This window comes from Oncorhynchus mykiss, chromosome 25 (assembly GCF_057628025.1).
Source record: "Oncorhynchus mykiss isolate SJ-2025 chromosome 25, ASM5762802v1, whole genome shotgun sequence".
Taxonomy (NCBI): domain Eukaryota; kingdom Metazoa; phylum Chordata; class Actinopteri; order Salmoniformes; family Salmonidae; genus Oncorhynchus; species Oncorhynchus mykiss.
The window spans coordinates 65574221-65598693 of record NC_143046.1 but is presented as its reverse complement, the minus strand read 5'-3'; the positions used below and the strand labels follow the sequence as shown (position 1 = coordinate 65598693).

The 24473-nt window shown below is 40.0% G+C and overlaps 1 protein-coding gene across 2 annotated transcripts; it reads left to right on the top strand.

The window, feature by feature from the left end:
* The first annotated feature begins 5007 nt into the window (after positions 1 to 5007).
* Positions 5008 to 12828, top strand: LOC110505529 (visual system homeobox 2-like). Of its 2 annotated transcripts, none has more exons than XM_021584807.3 (5): positions 5008 to 5699; positions 6104 to 6188; positions 7330 to 7453; positions 10008 to 10188; positions 10602 to 12828. In XM_021584807.3, the coding sequence occupies exons 1-5, from the start codon at positions 5285 to 5287 to the stop codon at positions 10928 to 10930; spliced, it is 1134 nt and encodes a 377-aa protein (XP_021440482.2). In that variant the 5' UTR covers positions 5008 to 5284; the 3' UTR covers positions 10931 to 12828. The 2 variants fall into 2 exon arrangements, with proteins under 2 accessions (XP_021440482.2, XP_021440481.2); XM_021584806.3 differs by having other exon boundaries at positions 5210 to 5699; positions 10539 to 11640.
* The last annotated feature ends 11645 nt before the right edge of the window (positions 12829 to 24473 follow it).

Genomic DNA, 24473 nt, shown 5'->3' with positions numbered 1-24473 from the left:
TGAGAGTTGACATAATTACTAGGACCATTTCTTTTCTAATTAGCACACTTCCAGCGACGTCGGAGCTAGCGGCCAGGCAAAAAGGAAATCAGACAGGCATGCTGAATGGGAAACAAAAAGAAGTCCGTCCAACATAATTAGGTGAGACAATGCCTCAGACTGTTCCCGGCTGGAGATGTCGCAGGGGCTCTGGCCGCGCTGGGGAGCGCTCACTCTCCACAAGTTACACATCTCCACAGGCCGCTAATAAGCCCCTAATTGTCTTTCCGAGTCACACGGACAGAGGCAGCCACTGCCCAAGTGGCTGCACCCCCTGCCTCTCGCACGTACCCAGCTTCACCTCTTGCAAAATACTGATTATTTATATAATTTCCCCGTTCCCAGACAGCGTGTGTGTTTTCCTGTGTGTGCTGGAGATTCCTGTGACGGGTTGGGTGTGGGGAGTGGAAGTACAGCATGGCCTGATGGGCAGGAATGTAAGTTGGCGGAGGAGGGCAAGCTACTTATTTTACCCCCACTGCATCAGGGTTTATTATAGTCTCCTGTAGTCTGTTTAATTTATCTGCTCTAGTCTAGTGTACAGTGTTTATTTTCTGTCAAATTTAACCACTACTGTACCTTATAACACAAGTTTTACATCATTTTAGGGGTGAAAAGTGAGTATGTAGCTCAGATAGTGTAGAGCTGACTGGTTGACATGGCCTATTGCTGTGTTGGCTGGTTAACACTTGTTGATATTGACTGATGTACATTGATCAGTCTACTGAGTGTTGACACAGTAAGTGACCTGGCGTTCACAATATGGTGCAATCACTGGTGGCTGTATCTCATGCGAGGCTTCCGGTCCGTTGGATGCTCCTCGAGAAACGGGTCATTCCCCATGGAGGGGTCGTCTATTCAGAGAGAACAAACTCCTCCATCCGTCAACAATACATCGCCCTGACCTCACCGAGCCTCACTGCCCAGACAAACGTCAATTCGATGTTCCCTCAGGCCTTTAATTAGCTGTCAATTAGTGCAAATTAATCAACTCCTCGCCTAGTTAAGCAATGCCGGCAGGCAGCTCCCAAACACGCCATTGTAGAGGAGCCATGAGAACTGGAACTAGCAAACTCACTTTGCATCAGGGGGTCATCAAGCCCTGGACAGCGCTTTGGGGAAAGAAAAAAAGCAGACCTTCTTGCAGTGTTTTAGTTTTCCCCTGACTCGGCACAAGATGTGTGCTGTCATCAGTACTGGCTCACTGTTTCAACACAGCTATAGAGTTAGGGGCCCGGGCTTGATTCAGCACTATAACAGGCTGAATCACCAAATGTGTTGGATTTACCTGCTGGCAGTCTTAGAGCAGAAAAATGCTGCTTTCATTCATATCTGCTGCACAGTATAGCGCGACTGCAGATGTGTGCTTGGGGAGCGTCGGTGATCCTTCATTTTGATTGCATAGTATGAAATATCAAGCTCAAGCAATCTGCAGGGGTTGGTCTAATGCATAGTTATGTTACTGATACAGCCCATCACATAGCCCATTATCTAGTGACCTTCCTGTGGATTGAAAGTTATTTACTTATTCATTATTACAAATAGACTTCAAGCCTTTCCAATCAAAATGACTGCAGACTGAAGACTCAACTGGTATTTATTCAAAGGGGGAGGTTTTAATTTGCAACATTTAGATGCCTGGTGAAATGGGAAGATGCAGTTTAACACCCTCTGCTTTGACCTCTAGCCTATAGAGGTCAATACTTCTCTTGTTTGTCGAACACACTAGAAAATCATGTTTGGAATGGATATGTAATGTGTTTTAAAGCTAAATCCCACATTTGTTTATTTATTCCACTTTTCAGCCTTATAGCATCCTCAGGCCATCCACTTGAGTTGGGATCTTGAACTATAGAAGTGTTTCTCATACCATTGTTTGAGGGCAATCTGTTTTACACAACATGACAACTCGCCCACAGCAAGATGGAAACAGGGGGAACAGGGGGAAACAACAGATAAACACATTTTTGCAACAGCTGTTTGTTTGCCATTTAATCTGCAGCCTTTGGATGTTGTGGTCTTTGATGGGAAACCCAATATACACGAATGAGTGAACTAAAACTGCCTTTAATCTAGAACCCTATTAGACCGTTCGCTCATCTGCATGTAAATCAGGGTGGAGTCATTTTGATATGGAGATGGGTTATTAAAAGCCTAGTGAGAGAGAGAGGGTCTCCAGCAACAATAAACAACAAAGCCGTGATAGATTGCAACAGAAGTGGTGGTGGAGTGAGGGCAGGAACCCGCGGTGTAATTGACAGGTCATCCTGACTCACGGTTCCATGTGAATAGATGGGTTTATCTCTACTGGCTGATGCGTCATTAGCATATTCCCGATAACATTGATTTCTTCATTACCCGTAATGAAATTTTGACTTAATAGCCTCCTAATTAGTTTCAACTGGTCATCGAGTAATTGTGTCGGTAATTTTTTTCTCCCTCTTAATCTGTGGCTCAATTTTTACTGTTTGATGTAAAATATGATTTTGCTGAACAGATTCGTTTTAGGTCTGGGCTATAGTTTACAATATTTATTTTGTTTTAACCTCTGTGTCTCTCACCCTATCGACTAGATCAGATATGAACGAAATCTAAATGGTCTGTAGATTAACTCAACTACAAAATAGGATGTCAAAATTGCCATTTCACCAGAAGTATGCATTCTGGCGCACAAATTGCAATACCCTAATTGCTAGGCCTATTTATCTACATCGAAAGGGTGTTTTCTTCAAATGTGTAAGATGTAGTCCTATATAGGCTAATATCTTATATGAACCTCAATGTAGCCATGGATATGTCGTTATTAGCATGACACAAAACAGATACAGTCTGTAATGTCTTGCTTATAAATCTGATAATCCCGTTGATGCCTGGTGTGGGTTATCTCTCTGTCAATAGTCATGGCTGGACATCATACGTAAATTTCACATCCACAATAACAAGTTCCCATAGAATCAGCATGTAATTTCTTGTTGTGGAATAACTAAGTAGGCATACTAATTGTCCATTGTGTTTCATTGGCTAAAACCTTGTCAGTCACGTGATTTTATATTTGTATCAACTGTTTTTGCCACGCGCCAACGTTGCTTTCTTCCTCTGGCCCGCCTGACTCTCTGCCCGTCCCCTTTAAACCAGGACATGTATTCATCTGTTACCACATGGCACTTAGATAAGATCTGAGTTTGCTTTGTCCCCCTCAAATAGTTTCAGTACATTTCCATAAATGATCTTGGTGTAATTATCTGTGCAGATGTTCAAATTGTGCCACACACATCTCAAAACTCACCCAGTCTCTATGCGTAAAATGGTTGTATTAATTTCTTGACCCATGGAGCTGTTCACAAGTAGGCCTAATCGTAAATATGCTCCTCATAAGGGCATTTATTTGTGTCCAAGGCAGTATTGACAAAAGAAGGCTGCCATATCTAAATATTTTCCAAATTGTTGTTTACATTTGAACATTATTCTGGTACTCTGCAAATGCCCAATAGAATGTGATTAAACATGTCAAACTATTTAATTATTTATTCATTATATTCAAAACTAACCAAGTATAGGCTACTTTGTAAATTGCACCAAATGTAGTCCTTATTGTTATTTTATTTAGCGGAAAAGACTCCTGATATTTAGCATAAAGAAGTATATTGGAAGTATAAAAGGGGGGCTATATCTAATTCCTTGATGAACATTTTAAATTATAAGAAAAACGTCAATTTAATTATACCAAATCAATGTTTTTCAAATAGGCAAATTCGATAAGATATATGAAAAAAAAAATTGAAATAGATCATTTTTACATTAAAATACAATAGGCTATATGTTCTCCCCATTAAAATATGAAACATAAACTGACTATCTAAACTAAGCGACTTGTGCATATAGAAAGATAAACTACAAAGCCTCCACACAGAGTTAAATTGTTTAGGATTGCAACGGGGATTAAAATGTGGATTGGATAAAACCCATTAGCAAGACAAATAGGGCCTAAAGAAAATTATGTAACACATTAAACATCCGATAAAATGGTGCAATGTTTGATAATGGTAATCATCTTTATTAATGTAATTGCACTTTATGAACATGCTTGGCATGCTCCCCAAATGACCCCATGCATCAATAACTATCCTTTTCTAAACGATTAAGAGTGATATAGGCTAGGCCTAATGCTGTTTTTGTTCGCATTAATTAATTTGTGAACGTTGTTTAGTAAATAGCTTCTAATGCCTACACGTTGGTAGCCCAGATTCTTTCCTAATTTTCCATTTATTTTGCGAAATGCCCATCTCCGTCTTGTATGCTGCTGTGAGATCAGTCTCTAGCGAAGCAGGGATGTGTTTTCGCGTCCAGCTGTCGTTATGGAGAGGCTTTGATGTCCATGTGATGGTTTCCTTGCCTCGGATCAATGATCCGTTCATGTGTGAGGCAAGGGATGGACATAGCGATCATAGAAGATGGAAATAGCACTAGAAGAGGCGGCAGTTAGCCAAGTGGTTAGAGCATTGGGTAACCGAAAGGTTGCTAGATCGAATCCCCGAGCTGACAAGGTAAGAATCTGTCGTTCTGCCCCTGAACAAGGCAGTTAACCCACTGGTCCTAGGCCGTCATTGTAAATAATAATTCATTCTTAACTGACTTGCCTAGTTAAATATAGGTTAAAAAAAGATGGACTGAAACATGCGTTTTATTTTTATGAAACTAAACTATTTTTATGGTAACTAAATCCAGGCCCGGATTCATTCAATCCGCCTCATATAGTTTTAATTCTGCATGGCATTATAATATCGAGATCACGTTTAAATACCAGAATCATTTTTATAGTCAATATACAGTATAAACGAGTACACACGCTAGCCCACAAACGAAAAACATTTCAAAAGGCCTGTGGCTGCATTGATGCAATTGTTTTCAATAAATTGGATGAATAGCATGGCTTTAACTACGTGCACCTGTTTCATTCTCTTTATCCGCAGGCGTTTTGGGTATCCTCATACTCTCGGTTTTGTGCCCATAGCCTTAATATATCAGTTCTCAGCGAATAAACCATTTCCAAAGGCGCGTAATGCTTGATGCGCAGGAATCCCGAAAAATCCCTAGTAGTTGATTGGCTGCTGGGCTCTGACTCTTGTTGGGGTGGACCTGTTTGATAAAAGAACCATTTTCAAGAGTCTGGAGTAATACAGAGTGGTTCGTGCACCGGGGACCGACCTGCGAGCCGCTAAAAATAGGGAATACTATCGAAGACACCATGACAGGTAAACAAGGAGCTGTGCTATCTGAAACGCTGAATATATCCAAAACGTCCACTCTCGGTGCTAACGGAGGTAACAGTCTGCACCAACAATCAAAGAACAGCGCCACGCACCCTCCCAGATGCACGGGATTCGGGATCCAGGAAATTTTAGGGCTGAATAAAGACTCTTCGGCGGTCCCGAGGAGCACCCTGCAGTCTCTGCCATCTGGGGCGCACCTGCTTGCCGCCAGGTCAATGCTTGGTACCGCTGGTGTCGGAGTTGGGATGGGATTAATCGGGCCTGGAGGGATTCCGTCGTTCTACAGCCAACCAGCGTTTTTGGAGGTCCTGCAGGATGCGCAGAACGTTCACTTGCAGCCCCACAATAGAACTGTGGGACCTCTGGACCACAGCCAGTCCGCCAGTTCGGGTAGGAATTTCAGTCGTTGTCATTAGCCTGAAATAAGGACTTAAAATATATGCTTGTATTTATTCGAATAATAATTGTAATATTATTATTAGGCTGAGCTATAAAGGGACAATGGATAACCATTGGCTAATAATAATATACAATAATAGCAATAGGCTACTTATGTCAGTAAGTAGGCCGTCATTGTAAATAAGAATTTGTTCTTAACTGACTTGCCTAGTTAAATAAAGGTAAAATAAATAAAACATAATTTAAAAAAATATAACAGTAACAAAATACAACGATAACATTTGTGTTGGAGAAATTGTACTCAATGTCATCACTAACAATTGTGATAACACATTGGAAATGATCTAATGTCTCAAACGAGTCATTCACGTTGTCACGTTTTCTAATATTCACAGACTCGGAAGATTTTTCGTCAAACGAACGAAAACTCTCAAAGACCTCATTAAGCCAGAGCAAGAAACGGAAGAAAAGACGGCACCGGTAAGCGTTGCATTCCAACACATGATATTATTGTTTTATCAGAATGCTAATAACTTGTTCAATTTCTGAAGCTCGCATGTTTCATAATTTTTGGTGTGGCCTAACACTCCTTTTTAATATTACATGGTTTAGGCATTCCAGCTGTCTTAATTCAACAACAAGATAAGACTAGGATTTAATTTGAAATAGTAGCCTGTGCTAATTACTGAGATGATTTACAGGTTGTCAGTGGCCATTAGGCTATCAATAACCGTATATACCTAACAAACATGGAATTAAATCGAATAGGGTCTAGGCCTATATGTTTGAAATTCAAGTTAATTAAACGCAATTAGGCAACGCATTGCCTTATTTCCCAATAGCCCTTGGTTTCAAATGTTTGACATGTTTCATAGCAAATACATAATATTTACACCTCGTATTTTATTTCAAGCTGAATTTACAGGCTAGCCTACTCTAACATGTCCGTCTTTTTTCATATATTTTTATGTATGTTTGTTTTGGGGTGTGAAAGCATTGGCCTATTTTAACCATCGAGTGTAGGCCTACAAGTAGGCTATGTCAAAACCTTTCATAGAGATAGGCTTAGTCTGTGAATACTCTTATTCAATAAGGGTGATCAGACATTGAAATGGAAAAATATGATTCCCTTTATACCAGCATATATCCCTATAAAGGAATAGACCCTGCAAAAAATTTTTTTGCTAACCTTTTTAATGAATCCCCTTATTTTTTGTAGCCTACTCACTGAATGCATGTTTATAGTCCTACGCATTGGCTTCTGGGATACATCCACTGCCTCAAATAGGCTACTGAATAGGCCTTTTTAAAATTATTGTAAACAAATAATAAGATAATAAATCATCAAATCTAGCAGCTGCTTTTGGAGGCTATGTGAGTTAGTCTACTGTAGGTCTATTTCTAAAATGCACCATTGTTGTTAATGTACCTAAGATGAAATGCATACAGACACCTTGGATAGATAAGATGTAATGGAATGCATTGCCACCATACAAATGAAGGTGTGCATTTGTGCATCTGATCTGTTTGAAATAAATAATAGCCAACCGAGCTTGCCTATTAGTCGCCTTTCGAACATTTTTCAATGTCCACAATTTACACATATTTCATATTCCTACAGAACCATATTCACATCTTACCAGCTCGAGGAATTGGAGAAGGCCTTTAACGAAGCCCACTACCCTGATGTGTATGCACGGGAGATGCTGGCCATGAAAACAGAGCTTCCTGAGGACAGAATACAGGTATGACTACAGGTTATATATAGCCTATTGTTGGCACTGTTGTTATTGTATCATGTCAGGGGAAATGTATTTTGGAACTGCAGTTCTTCCTCCCCTAAATAGCATTTAAATGTCTCAAAACAGCATTCTTCATGTTAATAATATTTTTTATTTGATTGGAATATCATGTCAAATATAGTTTTTTATATAATTCGCATTGTCCCTTGCAAGAAACTCAAATGTACTTATTATGTTACTCTCCAAAATATTTCCTACAGGAGAACATGTGCTAATTGTAAAATGTATTTCTCCAATGAGATGTGATTATCAGTGACACATTAGTTTTTTTAAACACCTTTTCTGCATTTATTTTGGAGCAAGGACTACTAAAGGGATACTTCAGGATTTTGTAAATTAAGCCCTTTATCTACTTTCCCTGAGTCAGATGAACTGGTGGATACCATTTTTATGTCTCTGCATGTAGTTTGAAGGTAAATTGCTAACCAGCATTAGTGCAATTGCTAACTAGCGTTAGTGCAATGACAATTGATAACTAGCGTTAGTGCAATGACAATTGATAGCGTTAGCGAATGCTAGTGGATACCAAATACTTCCAGTCATTGCGCTAACGCAAGTTATCAATTGTCATTGCACTAACGCCAGTTAGCAATGGCTTGCGAAACTACCTCTAACTTCCTTCATACTGGATGGCGAGACATCAAAATGGTATCCGAGTTCATCTGACTCTGGGCAAGTAGATAAAGGTCCAACATTCATTGTCATAATCCCGAAGTAGCCCTTTAAACCACCACTGACATCTGCCACTGTACATTGGGACCATCATCTGCGTTTGATATGTATTATAATAATTCAGATAAAGTATCTTACAAACAATTTCAGTCATTCACAAAGAAGGCCTATGGTATCAGGTGGTTTTTGCGTCCCCGGCCAGAATAAAGGACATTGGTACCTGAATAGGTTTATGCAGTGTAGACCTATAGGCAGGTCTACCTTTGTTGCTTTAACCTTGACATTTAAATAGCCTGGGCCTAGGTTATAAAGCAGGCGTCTACTAACCAATGAATGGCGTGGAAAATGAAAAGTAAAGTGATATAGGCTTACTCTGCTCTTGACGAAATAGTTAGCTCCTTAATGTTTTACGGAGGAGGCAAAGTGAGCCCACATAAATCGAACAATAATGCCTCTCTACCTGTCTGAACAAAGACACCTCTAGTAGCATCCTCGCCAGATAATCTCTCATTAGGTGTAGTTGGATGTGAAACAATTTGTTCTCGGACAGGAGCACTAACGACCTAATCAAGCTATCAAGGCAGAAGAAGATTGCGGTGTGACCTGGACCATCCATCTGCCCGAGCGGCGTTTAATTTCGTTCTCATTATGGCTCTATAAATAATAAGGAAGAAAAACTGTATTCCAATCCTAAATAAAATTAACATCCAATTTTCTCATACAGTCTAATTAGTTGAATCAGATGAGCATGCCTTGTTCCGGGGGGAAGCTGGCTCGAAACGCGGGGAGTTCAAATGATATAACTACATTGAATTTATTAGCACGGGTCAATAGTGCCGCTCCCCGGAGTACCGCTCGTTTAATTTCCCGTGATATTTGCCCGCCTGTCCACCATCGATTGAGCTTGAAATTAACTTAGTTTTCAATCAGTCTTGGCGTGCCCTAGGGGTCGCTTCTGCTCGCAGCTTCCCCCTCAGCTTCCTTTGAGGGCCAGAGAAGCAATTTCTTATAAAAAAAAGTATATTGTATGAAATAAGGGCTATCATTAGAATGAACAGAAAAAGGTTTGAAATGGTTTTGTTAATTTTCAATTTAATGTCTGGTTCCCCTCCACAGTCGAGACATCTCTGTGCTTGCACCTCCTCTTTTGTTTTTTTGCACTTTACACACAGCCATCAGATGTGGCCAAGTAGGCTGTTTAACAGCTCTGTGTTGTGCTATGAAATCAATTTGGCCTCTCACTGAGCTGACAGATAGCATGGGGCCCCAACCAGTGGTCATGGAGTTCCACATTTGGCATTGGGCAAGTTGATGTTTCACTGAATATTCTTCCACACTACCTCAGACTGGGTGGAGATAGCCAAACATTGCATAAGGGGTCTTACAGAGTTCTCAAAACAACACAACACTAGAGTGACTGAAATAAAACCAGATTTAGTTATGTTGTTTTCACAAATTATAGAACAGAATTGGCATGAAGGGCCATTGGGTCTTTATTTGGAATCTCATTAGCGTTTCCAAAAGCAGCAGCTGGCGTCCACAAAAAAAAAAACACAAAACAAGTAACAAACACTGATACATTGATAGACAAGGACAGTCACACAAATGTAGAATACAACGATATACAACCAATAAAACAACAAAAATGATAAAAACAATTTTTCAAGAGTTGGAACACTGTGGCGCAATGTGATGGTAGTGCTAAAGCCTTTTAAGGTGGTGGTGTCTGTCAGAAGACTCATTGATGCTGCTAGTGTCAGTGTGTCTGAATATTGCTAGATTCCGTGTTGATAGGTGGTACTTAATGACTCCTCTTGGGTTAAAGGTCTGGTTTCAGAACCGCAGGGCCAAATGGAGGAAGAGGGAGAAGTGCTGGGGACGCAGCAGTGTGATGGCAGAGTATGGGCTGTATGGAGCCATGGTCCGTCACTCCATCCCCCTACCGGATTCCATCCTCAAGTCTGCCAAGGATGGCATCATGGACTCTTGTGCCCCATGGCTGCTTGGTATGAGACTAATGTTCAATCTACAGCAGGTTTCATCCTCCATGCTTTGAATTAATTCTTGCTCTCATATATTCTCCACATCCTACTTTTCTACTTGTGTTGGTGGGGTGTGTTCCTCGTCATTCAGGGCAGAGGGAAAATACTTTATTCTTGGTTTCATCCTTTCATCAAATGGCTCTGAAATTATCAAGATATCATCATTTATATTTGGTAGGCTTACTTCTTGCGTAGTGGGGGAAAAAACTATACAGCAAGTATTGACTATTGGTCTACATTTATTATGCATCCTCAATTTGAAGATCATATTCCTATAGCTAAATCAGAACTATTTCTTTGTTTAATATTTTCAGTTGAAGATGGCTTTCCAATCAGCAGACGCTTTTCTAAATCCGAATACCCCCAATTCTTTACAGGGATGCACAAAAAGTCCATGGAGACCACGGTCGTCCAGCCAACAGGGAAGTTCGACATACCCCAGCAGCCAGCCATTCAGAGAGGAGAAGAATGTGACGTGGAGGAGAAGAGGCCGGAGGGCAAGTCACCCATCTCCAAAGAGGAACTGAGGGAGAACAGCATCGCAGCCCTCAGGGCAAAAGCACAGGAGCACAGTGCCAAGGTGCTCGGGACTGTTACATGTGAGAGACCAGAGAGCAAAGTGGAGAGACAGGCAGCAGAGGAAAAATCTAGTGGCCCTTTGAGTCCAGTGGAAGAGCCCAAGAGTCCAGAGACCCTCACTTTGTAAAGACTTTGCAGTTCTCTTGACTGTTCTCTAAACGTCTGTATGGACTCAACTAGATCTATCAGTTTTATTCAGTGTTCCCTGAGGTTTTTACATGTTGAACTCATCCTAGATCTCTATTATGCTGTTTTAAAATGACCTTATTTAAACTGGTCTTCCTATTGGAGAGATAAGATAACTGAATTTGTCTCTTATTGACTAAGAAAAACACCAATGCACTTTCTGTCTTTCTTACTCCCCGACATTCATACATATATTGTTGCTTATATATTGTTAAAACGTGTTTAATATGGGGGTTAACACTACATACATATGTATATTGCTGACAACCCCTATAACTAGAAGATACCCACTTTACAAATGTCTCTCATTGAATGTTCTTAAACTACTCATTCAGTATGCAAAGTGCATACTTGTGTTTGTTAGAATGAGCCAATTAGGACATTTGTTGATATATAAGTAGCCAATCTTTGAAAGTATACTGTATATTGAATTCACAGCATCCATAATATTGATGCTGACTATGTTTCTTGTATAGTCGCTCCCTGAAGACTCATATTCAAGATTTTTCTTTGGGATGATGATGTATGAAAGGGAAAACAATTTTCTCTTAATTAAGAGGAACACAACAATTAAAAAGTTATCTTACCTTGTTATTATGCTGTATATAATAAAGATAAAGAAAGATAGCTCACAAAGGCACTGTTAAAACATAATTTTATGTCGTCTTTAAATGTTTGCGTTTTTGTTTCATAGTCTGAATAATATGCAATACAGAGTATAATTAGTTTTGTTGATGAGGTCTGCTGTTGCTTGATTTAGTGTTTTACCTAAACACAAAGCCAAGTGGCCAGGTGGACCTGCATGAGAGAAGCTGTAGCTCAAATAATTATCTACAGTATATTCTTCACTGTATTTGTCTTTTCTCCAGTCCACTACCTGGGCATACTTATGCTATTTCTGTCTTCAGTAAGTAGTAGTAAGTCCTGGACTGCTGTACCAGACAATGGACGCTCTAAAAACTACCAGAGTTCAAATCAAATCAAATTTTATTTGTCACATACAATGGGTGTAAACTTTATCATGAAATGCTTGCTTACGAGCCCTTCCCAAAGGTGCAGAGTTAATGCAAAAAAATGTAATACAAAAATAGTAAGAAAAGGGGAATAAAATACACAAAGATGAAGTTATATACAGAACCATATGCTCTAAGAACCATACATTTCTTAGAACTTGGCGAGAGCGGGACAAAATAATGTTCTTTCCTTGGTATTTCATTACTTTAAAATAAAGTTTCCTAAAATTTCAAACATGGTTCCATTTAATTACATTTTTGGTAATGTTCTAGGAACGTTTTCCAACTGGTTTGACATGTAAGATATTTCACAGCAGTTTAGATGGTACAATGATTCTCTACACTATACATGCATGTTTTGTCACAAACTGAAATTATGTGAACTATTCGAATTTTAGCAACCAGGAAATGGCAGAGCAATTTCTGCATAGTGCATCTTTTAAGCATAACATTTCCTACAGTTTTTTTCTCATGGTTCTATTTAAAGACATGTTCTCAGTAGGTTCAGAGAACGTTAAAAAAAAACGTTATTTTGTGGGATTTTCAGTACTTCAGTATAACAATTGCCATTGAAATGGGGTCCGTTTGAATAGACCAAAATGAACAGTTTCGCATGAGTAAAAAAACCCATAGTATACTAGGTCCATCCAGGTGGCTCAGCTTATTCCATAGATATAGAACAGAAGATCATAGGTTTGAATCTCATTGATGCTATGCTGCAATGTTTGCATGATTAATGCCTAAGCAAATTAATTTCCATGTGTCCTATCTGTGCTTGGAGCTAAACTAAGCCAGCAGTGTTATTAAAAGTCTTATTGAAATATTCAGTGAATGTTTTAAGGAAGTTATTAAAAAACTCAAAATAACCTATAATTTCCGTTGATAAAACCTCCCAGGAAAACTTTCAGGTAATTGTAGTAAAACGTCCTCAGGACCTGCCTTCAACTAAAAATGTACATTCCCATAACAGGCAAAATGTTCACTTCCATTCTCAGAACGTTTAAAAAACGTTATATTTTATCGGTCAGAAAACATATGGCTTTATTCCCAGAACCAATGGGAAACCCAAACCCACAACTTCCAAGGAACCAAATGTGCTAGCTGGGAGTACCATGTCACTGTGTAGGGGTACGAGGTACAGAATATGAGGTAGATATGTACATAAAGGCAGGGTATAGTGACTAGGCAGCAGGATAAATAATAAGAAATAGTAAAATAAAGAACAGAGTAGGAGCAGCTTATGATGTGTGTGTGTGTGCATGCATGCCTACATGCGTGTGTGTGCGTATGTAGTGTATGTGAATGTGTGTGGGTTTGTGTGAGTGTCAGTGTAGTGTGTGAGAGTGTATACATATGGTGTCTATATATAGTATTGTAAGTGTGCATAGACTCAGTGTAAGATAGGGTCAATGCAAATAGTTTGGGTAACCATTTAATTAGCTATTTAGCAGTCTTATGGCTGTTTAGCAGTCTAATGGCTTGGGGGTAGAATCTGTCTCGGAGCCTGTTGGTACCATTTGCCGTTTTGTCCTTGTCATTCCCTGTGCTCTGCCTGTTCCCAGGGAAGCCAAGTGCAGTATTTTGTTCTGCTGCCTGTAATCCATTGAAGTAGAGAGGCTTCAATCGCTCAGATTAAAGTATGGGGCCAGTGCATAAGGGTCATATCGGAGAGGGGAGCCAGTGAGAGCAGCTCAGATGAGGTGCTCTCAGCCTGTATTAAAGGCACCTGCTCTGTTACTTAGCCAGAACCATATCTGTCTCCATTAATGCTGTTTTATCCTGTTATTCTAGATGTTTAGATCACTTATCCATCCAGCTTTTTTAAGTATGCACATACTGCTAGCTGAAATGCTGAGCTGTCTTACATTCATTGGTTCATATTAGGTCAACATGATTTCAGTTTAGAATAGATTTGGATGCAAGACAGAATCCCACAGATTGCATGTTGATTAAGATTCACTCCGAATGATCTATTAAATGATCTATTACTGTATACTATTCTAAACCAGAGGTTTGAATAATTCAAGCCTTTTTGTATCTCTTGGGTGGATCTTTTAATACTTCCTTTATGAAATGAACCATTCCAAGCCATTCATAGCAAATATAGAACATTTCCATTGAGCAACAGGCAGATGAGTAGGCTGTCAGTAGGCATCATGACATTTGCACACTGGATGCTTCCCATATGCCCCCCCCCCCCAATTATTAACAAAATAGCTGATTTGATTGGTCAAGACCAACTAGTTAAAAAATATCAGAATTGGCTGCCTAAATGCAGTCATCATGTCACAGGAGAGGGAAAATATGGTGTACCGTATATAGTGACACTGTCATTAAATTTACACTGTAAATTCAACCCTAATTTACATCAATTTACTTAGCATCAGTGTAATCAATTCAATGACATCTGGTGTGATAATGCCTGGATTGTGTTAACAAAAATATGTTTTAGGAAACATCCCTTTCATTCATATGTGTCACTCTTGATTCAGTGGATCAGTTTATTAGAAATGCCAGAAACTTCAGATCACATCCAACAAATGGTATTTTATACACATCTAAACCTTTGGAATATTTGGAATCGTAACATCCACTCTGGTTTCTGTTTGCTGGATCTAAATGAAAACACTCAGAGAGATTAACAAAATGAAGTTGGCATCCTGCATTTTAAAACTAGGCAAAAAAGTGAATGCATAAAAGTTTCATCACTTTGTTTGTACATCTGCTGTGGAGCTGAGATTTACCATTAGCTATTTGAGAGGATATTTGTCTGTCAGAAATGTTATGTGAACAGCTTGTTGTTGAGGGTCCAGTTCACTATTTGCTATAAGGCTCTTCCAACAGTATTACAGGATTCTGAGGATCCACAACGTGTCATTGCACTGTTTTGTCCCTCTAAACTGTAAAGACAGTTTACAAAATAGTGCAATGACACGTTGTGGATCCTCAGAATCCTATAATACTGTTGGAAGAGCCGTATAGCAAATAGTGAACTGGACCCTTAGCCAGGATACATAAACTCACAAATTAAATGACTTGGGCTAAGAGATACGCAGAGTGAAGATTATTAATAGTGCAAAGCTATTTAATCCTTTGAAAGTGCAATGGATGCTTATGAGGGATCATGTTTGTTGACGAGAAAACTGTTTATATTAGATATGTCATTTATCATATTTCTCCTGATGGAAAGATAAAACTCCAGTTCTTTAAACTGTAAGATAAGAGGTTTTATGTAAAAATAGTCTTCTTAACACAACATTAAAAACACAATTTCTTCTGAGTGATTGTCTTTGTCAAGTACAAGAAAAAAAGTTGAGTTAATCAATGAGAAAAGGCTCATAAACCATGTTACAAATGGCACATCAGGGTTGAATGGAGATGAAACCAACATCATTTCCTATGGCAACAGCTCTGCACATAGCAGCTCAGAACAGCAGCATGTGAAAGTGACTGTTACAAAATCATTATATATGTCAATAACCCATTTCCAGTCCACCATCTCATTCCATCAGTTTGTTCATTTAGGAGATAAACTGCACTGCAAAGAGAGGGTTAAACATTCTGGACCCCTGTTCATCACAAGAGCAATTCAGACTTCACTATCTGTCTATCACTAGCCTTATAGTCAGCAGCTGGAACTTCAGAAAGCCCTTTTATGGTTGGTTGAAGTGAATTGACTTCATAAACTAATGTAAACTTCATAAAAATCATTGCTATATCTGTGAATTATATTTATATTATATTATATTATATGCAGTTTCTTGTGAGTTGACATAATGTGACCGCAGCCCTATATGCCAATGGAATTAAATGTAATGTTATTCTGCCCCCTGTTGGGTACTTTGGGGAAGGCATGCATCTAAACAGTGTTTCACTGATGGTGAGATGAAGGGTTTGGAGGACTACAGTTCTTATACTCTTATAATATATGTCTGTTTGTGGTCAATATGCTCCAGAGGGAGCAAAATAATCAAGTCCAGCAAAACATTCAACCTCATGCATATGTCCGGCTAGGTATGAATTCTACCTAAGCTTGCTGTTCTTTGTTTGCTTGTTGTTTTCAACACTGTTGAGATTAATCACACTTTTTAATGTATGATTGTTTTCCTCATATGTTACAATGCGGGGTGGCAGGTAGCCTAGTAGTTAGAGCATTGGACTTGTAACCGAAAGGTTGCAAGATGGAATCCCTGAGCTGACAAGGTAAACATCTGTCCTTCTGCCCCTGAAAAAGGCAGTTAACCCACTGTTCCTAGGAAATCATTGAAATAAGAATTTGTTCTTTACTGACTTGCCTAGTTTTAAAAAATGCTGTCCATCAGGTGGAAAGAGAAGCTTGAGAAAATGGATCCTAGAAAGGAAGGGTTAAATATGTGGCATTGACCACAAGGTGGTCATCTTGAGCTAAATATGACATTCAAAAAGGAAAATGGAATTAATTACATAAAACAGTAAACATTTGAGAGCCTGTCTTTGGAAATTATTCATGTAAATTGCATAATACATAAAAAGTATTTTATACTGAACAAAAACACAACATGCAACAATTTCACAAATTTTACCGAGTTGTAGTTCATATATGGAAATCAGTCAATTTAAATAAATGCATTAGGCCCTAATCTATTGATTTCACATGACTGTGAATACAGATCTGTTGGAAAAAGATACCTGAAATAAAAGGTAGGGGCATGGATCAGAAAACCAGTCAGTATCTGGTGTGATCCTCATTTGCTTCATGCAGCGCAACACATTTCCTTTGCATAGAGTTGATGTTGATCTCTGGCTGTTGACTGTGGCCTGTGGAATGTTGTCCCACTCCTTTTCAAGTTGCTGGATATTGGCAGGAACTGGAACACGCTGTCGTACACGTTGAGCCAAACATTCCAAACATGCTCAATGTCTGGTGAGTATGCTGGCATGGAAGAACTGGGACATTTTCAGCTTCCAGGAATTGTGTGCAGATCCTTGCAACATGGGGCTGTGCATTATCATGCTGAAACATGAGGCGATGGTGGCGGATGAATGGCACGACAATGGGCCTTACGATCTCGTCACGGTACCTCTGTGCATTCAAATTGCCATTGATAAAATTAAAATGTCCATCGATAATTTTTTTTATTGTGTTTGTTGTCTGTAGCTCATGCCTACCCATTCCATAACCCCACCGGTCACCATGGGGTACTCTGTTCACAACGTTTGGCATCAGCAAACCGGTCTGCAGTTGTGAGGCTGGTTGGACTTACTGCCAAATTCTCTAAAACCATGCTAGATGTGGCTTATGGTAGAGAATGTAACATTAAATTATCTTACAACAGCTCTGCTGGACATTCCTATAGTCAGCATGCCAATTGCATGCTCCCTCAAAACTTGAGACATCTGTGGCATTGTGTTGTGTGACAAAACTGCACATTTTAGAGTGGCTTTTTATTGTCCCCAGCACAAAGTGCACCTGTGTAATGATCACCCTATTGAATCAGCTTCTTGATATGCCACACATGTCAGGTGGATGGATTGTCTTGGCAAAGGAAAGAAGTTCACTAACAGGGATGTAAACAAATTTGTGCACAACATTTTAGAGAATTAAGCTTTTTGTGTGTTTGGAACATTTCTGGGATATTTTATTTCAGCTCATGAAACATGGAACCAACACTTTACATGTTGTGTTTATATGTTTGTTCTGTTTATTTACTTTGCCACACTGTAGGGTAAGGGTTGAGCCATACATTGATACTCATGTTCTAATGAATTAATGAACCAGGTACTCCATGAAGCTAGGGTTAAGGTTAGGATTAGGTTTAGAGTTATGGCTAAATTGAGTTGAGCATGGGTATGGGTGTGGACATAAGACTAGGGTTAGGGTTATGCTAGGGTTAGGGTTAGGGCTGAGCAGAGGTTTGGACATGATGCTAAGGTTAGGGCTGAGCTGGGATGTGGACATGAAGCTAGGGTTAGGGCTAGGTTTGAGCTGGGGTTTAGACATGAATCTAGGGTTAGGGCTGAGCTGGGAATTGGACATGAATCTAGGGTTAGGGCTGAGCTGGGAATTGGACATGAAGCTAGGGTTAGGGTTAGGGCTGAGCTGGGAATTGGACATGAAGCTAGGGTTAGGGTTAGGGCTGAGCTGGGGTGGGGACATGAAGCTAGGGTTAGGTTTGAGCTGGGGTGTGGACATGAAGCTAGGGTTAGGTTTGAGCTGGGGTGTGGACATGAAGCTAGGGTTAGGGTTAGGGCTGAGCTGGGGATTGGACATGAAGCTAGGATTAGGGTTGAGGTGTGGTTTGGACATGGAGCTAAGGTTAGGGCTGAGCTGGGGTGTGGACATGAAGCTAGGGTTAGGCTTGAGGTGTGGTTTGGACATGGAGCTAAGGTTAGGGCTGAACTGGGGTGGGGACATGAAGCTAGGGTTAGGCTTGAGGTGTGGTTTGGACATGGAGCTAAGGTTAGGGCTGAGCTGGGGTGTGGACATTAAGCTAGGGTTAGGCTTGAGGTGTGGTTTGGGCATGGAGCTAGGGTTAGGGCTGAGCTGGGGTGTGGACATGAAGCTAGGGTTAGGTTTGAGCTGGGGTTTAGACATGAAGCTAGGGTTAGGTTTGAGCTGAGGTGTGGACATGGAGCTAAGGTTAGGGCTGAGCTGGGGTGTGGACAGCTAGGGTTAGGTTTGAGCTGGGGTGTGGACATGAAGTTAGGGTTAGTGTTCCTCATGTCATAGAAGTCCGTAGAGGTCAGAGATCAGGGGGATAACTATTGAGTTGTCTGAGATCATGTGGATAACTATTGAGTTGTCTGAGATCAGGGCTGTCTTAATTTCCAGGGGTTATTTTACCAAGACATGGAGACAGGATCAGACAATGATATCTGAATAAGGACACTTTTTGTATTACAATCCACATTTTCCATACACTGAATTTAATATTCAGAGTTTGTTGTCAGCTTTAACACTTTAATTATTTTTTATATATTTTTTTCAACATTTAGCCTTTCAGTACTTTCGATTAGAGTCTATGACAGAGGTGACTGTTTATAAAAGGGGAAGGAACAGGGACATACAGTAATCAAACAAGTGAGTAACCCTAACTAGTGTCAAGAGACAGAGTGAAGGTTCACTTTAGTCTACTTATGTAGCCATAAGCTTCCCAGGCAGTGGTACTTGATGTTACCTTCTAATTGTCACACTATGGATGTGAGAATATGGTGAATGGATAAGATGACAGTAATCTAATCATGTTTGAATTGAAAGTAGGGCTTCTGTCCATGGATAACTTCCACCTCCACTACACAGCTCAGCTGGACACAAGTATTTATAATTCTTGCCTGGGCTGGCCACTACTTGAATCATGAAAATATATTGTACAGTTAGCATTGACAGCATGGCCTAGAAAGATTTATGATGTGTGGCAAGACACCAGCAGCCCTCCTTTCCCTCCCCCAGCAAAAACCCTCTGAGCTGGGTATTTTCAGCAGGCCATCTGTGGGCAGTTCTGAGAGCCAGTTTGTGTCATCTGCCAGACTAAAAGAGTGTTAGTTCCAGTTCACTTCAATAATACCTTATAAGAATAAATCACCCAAAACCTGATCCACCATGCCAGCCTCATTTTGACATGATGTGTGCTGCTAACTCAAACATAGTAATAGTAGCAGGTAATCAGAAACCTTCCCATCCCTCTGTCCCTCTTATCTCTCGGCTGCGTTAGACTCGCATCACTCCACAGCTGGGATAAGACAGCAGTTTGGGGGGACGCTCAGAGCACAAAAGTGTCCAGTCTCTGCTTATCATGGAAAAGATAAAAAGCTAAAAGAGATAGACAGAGTTTCCTTGTTGCCTGGGAGAGATAAGTAAAGCCCAAGATGTGCTGCTAGCCTGTTATCTGCCCAGAGAGTGTCCCGGCTAATGCTGTCGCCATGGAGAGGAACATGTTGCTGTGCGACAAAGGTGTGAGGGCAGATAAGCATGCACGTGAACATGTTCAAAGACGCACTGGACTCTGAAGTGAAGCTGTGGCTCTCACAAGAAGCGGGCTTTATTAGAGACTGATGCTGATAGCTGGGCTGCTGAATCTGCATGTCTTTGTTTCCTTCTTTCTAAAGAGGATGGAGTGTTTGGGGAGTACTGATTGGCTTCAAAACCAAAGAGAATTCTTGAGTTGTGTGTCTCACAAAGATAAAGCAAATACTAGGGCCACAGTACAGTGCCATGCAAATTTCCATTTTATTTAGATTTCTGTCATTAGGAGGCCAGCAATAGGAGCTGCCAAGGAGTTTCCAAGACCTAAACTAATTGAATAAATCCAAATGTGACATTTTATGAATTTTAAATCGTAACGTAAGAAAGAGGGTTACTTTTTCTTTGAGTCTGGCTGGTTGAAAATAGTTGGTTGACAACTAAACGCATTGGGGTGGTAAGGGTGTCATGTTGCTGGATTTATTAAGTCATAATTAGATTGATGTGTAGAGAATAGGGCTGCAGTAGTTTCTATTTTCAATATGCTGTCTATCCACCCATTTGACAATAGAACCTTCATTGTATCCTCAATGATAACATTATTTAAATATAGTATGACTGCTCTCCAAACCATGAACATGGATGCATGCTTTAACATTGCATACAATGCTTTAACATTGTATTTGGTCTGCTCAGCCCAGTTTATCTGTGGACATAATATCATAAAACAGTTCAATAATAATGTTGAATGTGTGAAGAAAACATCATATAATTGAACATTTTAATTCCAAAAACGCTAAACATACATTTTCAGAAATTGTGGTCAATTAGCTTTTACAGTTTAAAGAACTTATGAAAGAAATTGGTGTGTTTTTTCACAATCTAATCATGACATGGGGTTGTTTATGCATTTGGTTCAAATCTATCACTTGATGGTTTCTTTTCAGAGAGACAAATAATCATGTTTTGTTGCAGAAGGCTATATATTCACCTCACTCTCAGAGATATAAGTAGTACTGCTAAGTTTTACACAGTCAAATGTGACAAATAACAACACTGTTTCATGACGCATCAGTGACATGGCAGGAGATGTTTTGAAACAATTACTGCTTCTCATACAAGCCAGTGAATTATATGCGTTACAGCTGGATGAGTCAACATACCTGGCACAGCTCCTGGTATATGTCCGTTATGTTTATGGGGGGTCAATTATGGAAGACATCCTCTTCTGCAAACCACTGGAAACCACGACAACAGGAGAGGATATTTTTAAAGTACTGGACAGCTTTGTGACATCAAATGGACTTTGCTGGTCAAGATGTGTAGGTATCTGTACTGATGGTGCAAAAACCAAGACAGGGAGACATAGTGGAGTGGTAAAGCGCGTGCAAGCAGTATAAAGAACGGTACAAATTATTAATTTGTTTTACATTTTATTTATCAATATGAGATAAAGAGCAATATGAGATCTTTATGTAATATATTAACATTTTAAATGTTTGGCATTTTGCAGAATGCCTTAATCCAAAGCGATTTACAGTCAGTGCATTTATCCTAAGACAGCTACGTGAGACAACCCCATATCACATTAAAATATATAGGATACGGACATTCCATTCCAGCTAAACAATTGATAGTCACTGAGTGTACTCTTTCCATGACATAGACCGACCAGGTGAATCCAGGTGAACGCTATGATCCCTTATTGATGTCACTTGTTAAATCCACTTCAATCAGTGTAGATCAGGTATTCCCAAACTGGGGTATGGTGTACCCCTGCACTGCCAACTAAAATTACAATTTCACAAAATGTGTTGAATTTCTTTTTTCTCACAATTTCAAACAGTCCATTTATATTTTCCAACGGGGCTATACATTTGGGTGAGATTTTTTTCTCACCTGAGAAGCCTCATTTCACTGCCAAAAATAAAAAATGAAACAATCTAGTGTTCAGCGAAATAACAACACAATGTCAAATACAGGTAGCCTTGTCAAATAATTAACATCCAATCACATTTACCGTTACTCTCTCAGCGGGAATTTCAATAAAGGTCCGTATGTAGCCAAACGTAGCTGCTGCTCATTCCGTTTGCTCGAAAATGTATAAAGGGTTAAAAAAGTAAGGCCCGCGGTCATAGAGACACATACCAGCTCTACTGGTAGTACTGCTACTACCAACAGTACTACACCTGCACCTGTCGACGACACAAGCTGTTCTGTTTCCACGAACACATCCAATGCTAGCATCAGTAATTCTACATTTGTTGTTAGCCCAGCTAGCATGGACACTGACAGTTGTGAGTCTGATGCAGCCGAAGAGCTACTGCCCCCTTATCCGGGAAAGCACTGAATAACAGACAGGGACATTGGACCATTGAAGAGGCGCAAATATGATGAGAACTACATTGATTTGGGGTTCCCCTATATTGGGAGTAGTGCCTTTCCTCAGCCACAGTGTGTTATATGTGCAAAAGTACTATCTCACAACTCAATGAAACCTTCACTCTTGCGCAGACATTTAGAAACAAAACATGACCATTTGAAAAATAAGCCAAGGGAGTTTTTTGAGCGATAATAAAGACAACATTCAAGTAGTAAGACATGTATAAAAGCAACAGATACCATTAATAAGAAGGGTCTAAAAGCGTTTTATATGGTGAGCTAGAGTGGCTAGGACAGGCAAGCCCCATACTATTGTGGAGGACTTCATTCTTCCTGCTGCTACGGATGTGGCTGGGACAATGCTGGGGGAAAAGGCCAAAAAAACTATAGACAATGTCTTCATCAAACAACACTGTTTCATGACGCATCAGTGAAATGGCAGGAGATGTTTTGAAACAATTACTGCTTCTCATACAAGCCAGTGAATTATATGCGTTACAGCTGGATGAGTCAACATACCTGGCACAGCTCCTGGTATATGTCCGTTATGTTTATGGGGGGTCAATTATGGAAGACATCCTCTTCTGCAAACCACTGGAAACCACGACAACAGGAGAGGATATTTTTAAAGTACTGGACAGCTTTGTGACATCAAATGGACTTTGCTGGTCAAGATGTGTTGGTATCTGTACTGATGGTGCAAAAACCAAGACAGGGAGACATAGTGGAGTGGTAAAGCGCGTGCAAGCAGTTGCTCCCTACGCCACTTGGGTACACTGCAGCATCCACTGAGAGGCTCTTGCTGCCAAGGGAATACCTGACAGCTTGAAAGACATTTTTGACACTACAGTGAAAATGGTTAACTTTGTTAAAGCAAGGCCCCTGAACCCTGCATTTTCTGCACTATGCAATGATATGGGCAGCGACCATGTAACACTTTTACAACATACAGCAGCAAGCTAGTTATCAAGGAGCAAAGTATTGACACATTTTTTTTTTGAGAGACGAGCTTAAAGTTTTCTTTACTGACCATAATTTTCACTTGTCTGATCGCTCGCATGATGACGAGTTTCTCACATGACTGGCCTATGTGGTTGATGTTTTTTCACACCTGAATGATCTGAATCTAGGATTACAGAGACTCTCCGAAATTATATTCAATGTGCGAGACAAAATGGGGGCTATGATTAAGAAGTTGGAGCTCTTCTCTGTCTGCATTTAACAAGGACAACACACAGGTCTTTCCATCATTGTATGATTTTTTGTGTGCAAATTAACTCAAACTTATGGACAATGTCAAATGTGATATAGCGAAGCACCTGAGTGAGTTGGGTGCGCAATTATGCAGGTACTTTCCCAAAACGGATGACACAAACAACTGGATTCGTTATCCCTTTCATGCCCTGCCTCCAGTCCACTTACCGATATCTGAACAAGAGAGCCTCATCGAAGTTGCAACAAGCAGTTCTGTGAAAATTGAATTTAATCAGAAGCCACTGGCAGATTTCTGAATTGGGCTGCGCTCAGAGTATCCTGCCTTGGAAAATCACGCTGTTAAGACACTGATGCCCTTTGCAACCACGTACCTATGTGAGAGTGGATTCTCGGCCCTCACTAGCATCAAAACTAAATACAGGCACAGACTGTGTGTGGAAAATGATTTAAGACTGAGACTCTCTCCAATACAACCCAACATTGCAGAGTTATGTGGACCATTTCAAGCACACTCTTCTCATTAACCTGTGGTGAGTTATTCATAATTTTTGATGAACAAATACGGTTTTATTTGTTAAATAAAGAGCAAAATTATTGATTATTATTATATTATTATTTGTGCCCTGGTCCTATACGAGCTCTTTATCACTTCCCACAAACTTATTCTTATGTTTAATAAATGTATTGCATAGTGTGTGTGTGGCAGGCTGACAATGATGGCAAAAAACAACATTTGAGAGTGAGCTGACCCTGGTGCTAGAGGGAGTACGCAGCAAGAAGAGGTTGAATGTTTGAAGGGGTACGGGACTATACAAAGTTTGGGAACCACTGGTGTAGATGAATTGGAGGTTAAAGAAGGATTTTTAAGCCTTGAGACAATTGAGACATGGATTGTGTGTGTGCCATTCAGAGGGTGAAAGACAAAATATTTAAGT

Bases quoted from the DNA above. Each gene is read 5' to 3' on its own strand.
- LOC110505529 (XM_021584806.3), top strand. From the start codon at position 5,285: ATGACAGGTAAACAAGGAGCTGTGCTATCTGAAACGCTGAATATATCC. The intron at 5,700-6,103 runs GTAGGAATTTCA...TAATATTCACAG, and splicing joins CAGCCAGTCCGCCAGTTCGG to ACTCGGAAGATTTTTCGTCA. The intron at 7,454-10,007 runs GTATGACTACAG...CTTGGGTTAAAG, and splicing joins TTCCTGAGGACAGAATACAG to GTCTGGTTTCAGAACCGCAG.